The sequence below is a fragment of the Molothrus aeneus genome, chromosome 14 (genome assembly GCF_037042795.1).
Source record: "Molothrus aeneus isolate 106 chromosome 14, BPBGC_Maene_1.0, whole genome shotgun sequence".
NCBI lineage: Eukaryota > Metazoa > Chordata > Aves > Passeriformes > Icteridae > Molothrus > Molothrus aeneus.
Genome location: NC_089659.1, coordinates 276,277 through 284,109, shown reverse-complemented (window position 1 = coordinate 284,109; position 7,833 = coordinate 276,277). Strand labels below are relative to the sequence as shown.

General features: G+C 58.7%; 1 protein-coding gene across 3 annotated transcripts; it reads left to right on the top strand.

The window, feature by feature from the left end:
• Positions 1–481: 481 nt before the first annotated feature.
• FAAH2 (fatty acid amide hydrolase 2) lies at positions 482–7,643 on the top strand. Of its 3 annotated transcripts, XM_066559684.1 has the most exons (13): positions 482–679; positions 843–925; positions 1,226–1,359; positions 1,626–1,835; positions 2,238–2,357; positions 2,845–2,980; positions 3,776–3,893; positions 4,231–4,352; positions 4,559–4,565; positions 4,607–4,702; positions 5,216–5,327; positions 5,954–6,148; positions 6,779–7,643. In XM_066559684.1, exons 1-13 carry the CDS (start codon positions 482–484, stop codon positions 6,952–6,954), a joined length of 1,707 nt encoding a protein of 568 aa, XP_066415781.1. In that variant the 3' UTR covers positions 6,955–7,643. The 3 variants fall into 3 exon arrangements, with proteins under 3 accessions (XP_066415781.1, XP_066415780.1, XP_066415779.1); XM_066559683.1 differs by lacking the exons at positions 4,559–4,565; positions 4,607–4,702 and having other exon boundaries at positions 4,231–4,350; XM_066559682.1 differs by lacking the exons at positions 4,559–4,565; positions 4,607–4,702 and having other exon boundaries at positions 4,231–4,350; positions 5,159–5,327.
• The last annotated feature ends 190 nt before the right edge of the window (positions 7,644–7,833 follow it).

The window sequence follows — 7,833 nt, the reverse complement described above, 5'->3', positions numbered from 1 at the left end:
TCCTTCCCAGTCCAGCACAGAACATTCCCGCGGGCAGCTCCGAGGCATTGCGGCTACTGGGCTCAGCCCGGCGCCTCGGGCTGTCGCCGCAACCGGCCAGGTGAGGCTGCCAGGGCAGCCCTGCCCGGGGCGCGTTTCGCTAAGCCGCACACGCCGCCCGTCGGGAGCGCCGCTGGTACCTGGCGCCAGTGCAGCTCGCCTGCCGTATGCGCCTCCGAGCCGTTGCCTTTGTCCCGGAGAGAGGAGCGGCCGGCCCGGGGCGGGTAGAGCGGGCCTGAGCGCCACGCACGAGACAGAAGGTGGTCGAGGCCGCCCGTCTCCCCGCCCCGCCGGGCATTGCTGCGTTCCCGGGGAGGTCCGGGCCGGTGCGGCCCCTGGGCACCGGCAGGGGCACCGGACGGTCGCCACGGCAACGCGGGCGGTGCGTCGCCCTGACGTCACTTCCGCGCAGGACCGGCGGGGCGGCGCGCGCAGGGCTGTCATGGCGCTGTCGCGCACGGAGCGCTGTCTCGCGTTGCTGCTGCGGCTGCTGTCGCGCGCCTGCCTCGCGCTGCTTGCGCTGCTGCCGCCGCCGCGCGCCGGCCCCGCGCGCGCCGCTCCGCGCGCCGTCCCGCCACCGCGGTGCGCGCTCCTGCTGCTGCCCGCGCGGCGCCTCGCGGAGCTGCTCCGCGCGCGGCAGGTACCACCCGCGGCCCGGGAAGGGGGAGCGCGGGCAGCGGGTGTGCCGCTCTCCGCGCGCGGCAGATACCACCCGCGGCCAGGGGAGGGGGAGCGCGGGCAGCGGGTCTCGGTCCGCCCAGCGCCCGCGCCTGACGGCGGGACCCGCTGTGCCCCGTGCCCAGGTGGCGTGCGTGGAGGTGGTGGAGGCGTACGTGGAGAGGATCAAGGAGGTGAATCCCCTCATCAATGCCGTGGTTAAGGACAGGTGAGCTGGAGGCAGAGGGCACCCTCGAGGAGGCAGCGGCTCTCCGCCTGCCTCCCTTCGGGCCCCACGCCCGACCGCTGCACTCCGCCGGGGGCACGGGGATCTCCGCGCCGCCACCGCAGCAGCGCCGTGCCGAGCGCCCGGCGGCGGCTGGGCCGGGATGCCGCTCCCGGCTCCGGCAAAGACCAGGCAGTCTCACTTCTCCCACAAGCTCCTGCCGCACTTGGGGTCCACCCGCCCTGCGGGGACCCCGCTCCTCTCTGATCCAGCGCCAGAACATCGCCGGGTGCTTTGTTGCAGGTTCGAGGAGGCCCTGCAGGAAGCCCGGCAGGTCGATAAGCTGCTTTCGGAGGGTCCTGGCGATGACTGCCTGGAGGAGAAGTTCCCCTTGTTGGGAGTTCCCATCACCGTTAAGGAGGCCTTTTCTCTTTATGGTGGGTTTATCTTTATGCCTCCAGTTCTTGATGTGGTCCCCAGAGTGGTGGGTGGCTGTGGCAGGTGCTTGGAAGAAAGTAGTCTCCCTTTCCCCTGGTTTGCACCAAGCTCTGCCTGGGCTCCTGCGTTTGTGTAGCACATAGGTGCTACAGAGCTTGAGGTGCTTCAGAGGAGCAGGCCTCACTGGGAACCTGCTTCCTGCAGCTCTGGGTCATCTCAGGGCACTGGCCCTGATGCCACCCTCCTATTGACCTTGGCACCACAGGGATGCCCAACACCTCTGGCTTGGTCAACCGCCGCAACGTGATTGCCACCTCGGATGCCACTGTGGTATCACGGCTGAAGCAGGCAGGCGCCATCCCGCTGGGTGTCACCAACTGCAGCGAGCTCTGCATGTGGTACGAGTCCAGCAACAGGGTCTATGGTCGGACCAACAACCCCTACGACCTGCAGAGGATTGTGGGCGGCAGCTCAGGTGAACCCCAGCACCTCGGCACGGTCCTGCATGAGTGGCAGGTTAAAATGCAGTGAGGGAAGAGTTCCAAGTCTCTGCACACAGCCATTAACGTGTCCCTGGGCTCTTGCGGAGCTTACAGGCCTCTTTCCTGGGCACTGCTATAGGCTGTTGGGAGGTCTAGCTGCTTTGCCTCTTCTGGGTGTTTCATTTGGCATTGCTTCAGCCTGCCCTGTTGTACTTTGGCAGGCAAATCCCTTTGGCCCACATACCCCAGCTATCCCCTATCCGTCACTAAAGCCAAGGTGTTGTCCCCCACCCCTCTTGCTTTTTAGGCCCCCACCCTCCCTGGGAGGTGTTCTGCTTTCCTGGATGATTTGCACCATAAATCTGTGGGGTTTTGCCATGTTTTCTCCTGTGCAGGTGGGGAGGGCAGTGTCCTGGCAGCTGCCTGCTCAGTCGTAGGTGTGGGCTCTGACATCGGCGGCAGCATCCGAATGCCCGCCTTCTTCAATGGAGTCTTTGGCCATAAACCCACAACAGGTAAGGTGGGTGCTGGGGTCTCCTCCTCTTCCCCACCAGCAGAAATGCCATGAGGTGGAATGGGGGCTATGGGATGAACCCCTTCAGGACACCTCTATGCTGGTTGCTGGTGGGATTGCTGTAGGGAGTCAGCTAACTTCTTGTATGGGACAAGCCTGTTGAGGAAACACAGCTGGGGTTGGCATTTGGGAAGCTTTTAGTGGCAGAATGCCAGGCACATGGGAGTTGGGCTGGGGTTTACCCAAGTATTGCATCCTCAGCATGGGATGTTTTCACAAGGTTGGGATCTGCTGGGATGTTTCTCTGTCTTTCAGTATCCTGACTGGGTGCTTTTCCTCCCATCCCCACCTCGTGAACCTTGCCATCAGCACTTGTGAGGTGTACAGTCCCTGGGGAACCATGTCTCCCTGCATCCAAAGACCCCCTAGCAGGGCTGTCCCCATCTGGAGGCAATACTCAGGGTAGTATCTGACTTCTCTGCTCTCAGGGGTGGTGCCCAACGACGGCCAGTTCCCAAACGCTCATGGTGTGCGGACCAGCTACCTGTGCACGGGGCCCATGTGCCGCTACGCAGAGGACCTGGAGCCTGTGTTGAGAGTCATGGCCGGTCCTGGGGTCAGCAAGTGAGTTGTTCCCACTGCTCCAAGCTGCTGAGCTGGAGTCAGCAGCTCTCTGGTCCTCACAATGTATGAGGCCTTTGTACAAGACAGGTCTGCACCACACCCAGTTTGCTTGGTTTCTGATTTCTTTCCTCTGCTGCTGGCTTCAGCAGGACCTTAGCTTCTGGGACTGCCCTTCCCACCACCCACATGCTCCCAGGAACCGCCAGCCATGGGCAGACTGATAGGTCCCCCTTCACCAGTGAGCTGCTTCCTAGCTCTGTCCCATACACCCCTCCCAGGGCTGGCCTTCCTCCTGGATATTGCAGCACCTTTTTTCCTGTGGTTGAATAAGGAGTTTTCCATCCCCACATCATGGCCAGTTCAGTTCCTTCAGTTCTTGGTCCGTGCAATCAAGTGCAACCATGCTGTGTGCCAGTGAGGAGCAGAGCGGAGATGGGGCACATGGAGCACCCTCCTTTTTGCCAACAACCTGCACACAGTTGCTCTCTCCATTACCACTTTGCTTTTTCCCAGGCTCTTGTGCAATCCCAGCCTTGGCTGCAGCCAGAGTTTGTAGTCACAAGGTGCTTCTGGAGAAATGGGAACTTTCCCAACAGAAACTTGATGGGACTGAGGGGGCAGGTGAGCAGCTGGATGTGTTGTGGGCAGTAGGTGTCTGTGTCTTCAGGGTCTCACCTTGCCACTCTGGGGGACAGAACAGGGTCTCTTGAGGACACATAACAAGCATGTGAGAACCTCTAGCAGCTGCAGAGGAGCTGGGAATGGATTTTTGACAAAGCACCATTTCTTTCCCAGGCTGAAACTGAATGAGAAAGTGTCGCTGGAGAAAATCAAATTCCACTGCATGGATCATGATGGCGGGTCCATTTTTGTATCACCTGTGGACAAGGAGATCTTGCAGGCCCAAAAGAAGGTAGGAAGCAGCAGAGGATGGTACTCACTGGGGTGAGCCTGAAGATAGAACCTGGGGAGATCAGTCAAAGGAGCCCTAGGGAGGGAAAAGAGCTACTTTGTGTGTGGCTCCTGCAGGAGCTGGCAAAATGAAGGGCTGGGGAGGCAGCCTTGCATCCCAGTCCTGTGCTTTCAGGGGTTAAAAAGTAGAAAGAACTTTTTCTTCTTCGGGGCTAAAGAAGACACAAGGGGAAGATCTCGCGAGTAGGTCCCCTTACTCTCTTCTCTGTAGTTTCCACAGGCTGATGGCAGGCATCAAATCTTTATGGAAACAAACCCGTCCTTGCTCTTCCCTTCAGGTGGTGCAGCACCTTGAAAGTGACCTTGGGGTCCGGGTTCAGCATGTGGCAATCCACAAGATGAAGTATTCTTTCCAGATCTGGTCAGCCATGATGTCATCCAAGGACAGTGAGGGACAGGTGTGTCAGAGTGAGTTGGCAAAGGCACAACTTTGGAGGCATCAGGGAAGAAACAGCTGTTCGGGGCCAGCTATGGAGAGCTGTAGGCTTCCCAAACCTACCCAGGGGCTTTCCCTGCTCCATGTGTCCCCCCAATTCTCTTTTCACCTCTTTTTAAAGTTGCACAGCACCTTCTCCCTTGCTGTCCTGTGGGTTGAGGCCCAAGGAGGGGCGAGGTTGTTCTGGCACATTGACCTTTTCCATGCTGGTTGGTAAGTCAGCCAAGCAGGGGGCATCCTGCCTTGCTCTTTGCCCCACACTGTGTCTTCTGACTTGTAGGCTGGGATTAACACCCTTTGGGATGCCAAGACAGGCAGGGGACGAGCAGCTTCCAGCAGGAGGCCTGCTTGTGTAATTTTTCCCTGGCATTGCAGCTGCTGCGCTATATCTGTGCATGCAGGAAAGTACTTCGTAATAAGATAAACTGGGAGTGTCATAACTTATGCATTCCTGGCACAGAGGCAGTGATGAAACAGCCCAGCCCCACCACACCAAGGAGGGCTTGTCTGGCTCCTCTGCCTCCTTCTTCCAGGTCCGATTGTCATATCACAGGAGGAAATGTCTCTGGGACATTATCCCTTGTATTGTGGGTGCTGCTCTGGGGGGGCTCTCCCATCTCCTTGCTGTCTCTGGCAGGGAAAAATGCTCCTGCTGCTGCCCTGGATCAGTGTCAGAGCTGTGGAGCACCTGATGGGCATCTCCTGTGTGAAAGTGGGAACACCTCACATTGGGATAATAAGATAACTGAAATTTCACTGTCCATTGCCAGCCTGTGCCTCCCTGCTGCATGTTGGCGTTGCTGACAGGGGGAGTGGGTGTGTTACAGGAGGCACAAAGATTCACAGACCTGCTGGGGGACCATGGGAAGCCAGTGTGGCCGCTGTGGGAGCTGATGAAGTGGCTCGTGGGGATGTCTTCTCACACTCTTCCAGCTATCGGTAATGCTGGCAGGGGCCCTGGGAAGTGCAGAGGCAGTGCTGGGGTGGGCAGGTTGTTAAATGCAGGTATTACCCTTCCAATGCCCAGTGAAGGAACTCGGGGTTTGCCCTGAGCAGCTTCAGCCTAGTTTTGAAGGCTAGTTCAAGAGTCTGGATCTTTGATAGATGGGAGTGGGTACCTTGGAGGAAGAAGTGAGGATGATGGAGCTGGGGGCAGGGTTCACTTCTGCTGTGAGCCACACCAGAACTGTTGGAGGCTCAGAGGGCTCAGTCAGGGTCTGCACTGATCTTGTTTTATAGCAGCAGGTACTAGAGAACCCTAATTAACACTGTTGTGCTGCTGTCTAATGAATGCTGGGGTCGTTCTGCCAGCTCTGCTCAGCCCCACTGGCTGGAAAAGCTGGAAGGAAGGGGCAGGCTGAATGCTTGTCCCTTGGCAGAGCTGGGGGAATGGTGCCCACAAAGCTGTGCTAGGGGCAATCTGCTGTGGCTACTGGCAGGAAGGGGTACTTGGGGGGGCCACCCCAAAAGCAGGGGATGTTGCATGTGGCTAGGCATTGTTTCTGCCCCACATAGACCACAGTCCTCTCATATGCTCTTGTCCCCATTTCTACCCTTTGCTGCAGCCCTGGGACTGACAGAGAAGCTGGTGAACCTCAACCTCAGTGGCAAGGCCAAGTTGGTGAGCATGGGGAAGAGCTTACAGGAGGAGATGGAGGCACTGCTGGGGCCAGATGGGGTGCTCCTCTACCCCTCACACCCCACCATCGCCCCCAAGCACCACTCCCCCATCTGCATGCCCTTCAATTTTGCCTACACAGGTGAGCAGCCCTGGCTCCTGTGGGGTTGCAGCTAGGGCTACCAAAATGATCTCCCTGTGGCAGCAGTGTGGGCTGGCAGCTGGGGTGTTGTATCCAAAGTGTTTGCATTGCTGACGGTGGGCTGTGCAACATAGAGAGGTGTCTTGTCTTGGAGCGAAGGTTGTCGTGCTTCATACCGTGTGGCATCTTTTACCTTTTGCCAAAGGTGCCTGTCCACAGCAGGGCAGGTGTAACTTTGTGTGTGATATTGGGGTTTAGCAGGAACCTGAAACCTGCCATCTCATGGGGTACAGCCTGGGGCCCCTTGTGTGGTTCCCATGTGGTGTCAGTGCTGCCTTGCTTTGTGCAGTGACGGAGAGCTGGTGCCTGGCACAGGAATGTCCCAAATTTGGCATGCCACAGTGTATGCCATCCCTCATGGATGCTGTTTATACACATGATGTGGGTGCTGGGAATCTCTGGCCAGTGATGTCCCTTGTCACCATGTCTCTGCACTGCTGCATGAAGCACCAGCTCCCAGGATCTTGGTGCTGTGTATGGCAGAGCTGCCTGCCCAGGGTGGGAGAGCCAGGCAGTGATGTATCCCAGTCTTTGTGCTCACTCTGATCTATCCAACCTTCTCTCTTGCAGCCATCTTCAATGTCCTGGGCCTGCCGGTGACACAGTGCCCGCTGGGGCTGGGCAGCGAGGGGCTGCCACTGGGCATCCAGCTGGTGGCGGCCTCCTACAATGACCACTTGACGCTGGCGGTGGCCCGGTACTTGGAGAAAGCCTTTGGAGGATGGGTTTTGCCAGGGGAAGTTTAATCTTGGGTGACAGGGACAGAGGCAGTGACAAGTGCTGATGCTTGATCCCATCATGGCACTGCCTGCTCCCTCTGCATCCCCCTGCACCCTGCTGGGAGTGGCTGGTGGTGTCTCCAGCGCAGGAACAGCTGGACCACTGCCACTGAGTCCTCATCCCTGTGGCACCCTCTGTCAGGGAGAGACCTGCCTTTCCCGAACCCCTCAGGAGCCCCAGTGCCACAGTCTGAGGATGCTCTGCCTGCATCCTGTCTGCAGTGGGCACCCACCCACCTTTTCCAGACCATGGAGTTGGCCAGCTCTGTAACCTTTCTGCTTTCAAAGCGCTGAGTGAGAGCTGGGCGGAGGACATGCTTCCAGATTGCTGAGGGCAGCTGTGCAGCACCCCTCGGGGCTGCCTGGGCCCATGGGGGTCCTCTTTGGCCTGACTCTACCCACAGGGCAGGACTGTGCCTGCTGCACCCAGGCTTGTTAGCCCCCACAGTCCTTCCAGGCTCCTGCAGGCTTCCGCCCACCCTTTGACCAAAAAGGGAGAGGGGTTGAGGGGGCTGGAGGAGCCATAGGCCTGCCTCACCAACAGCGCTTTGTGGGGTGGTGGATGCTGGGCTCTGCAGTGTGTGCAGCTGTCAGGCACAGCTGGGAGCATTTCAGCACTGGTATTCAGCCAGGTATTAAAGAGCTTGTCCAGTCTACTGTGGCTATGTGTCCTTTTCCTCATGGCTGTCTGCCTTCCAGCTCCTGTCAGGCCCTAGCCCCATTTCTACCAGCGATGTATCAGGGCTACCCAACACTGCTGACCATTGAAGTGGTGCAGGGACAACAGTGGAGATGCTGGCATTGCCCCCCGGGGTGGCACTTGGCCATTCTAGGGCTCTTGTTTTG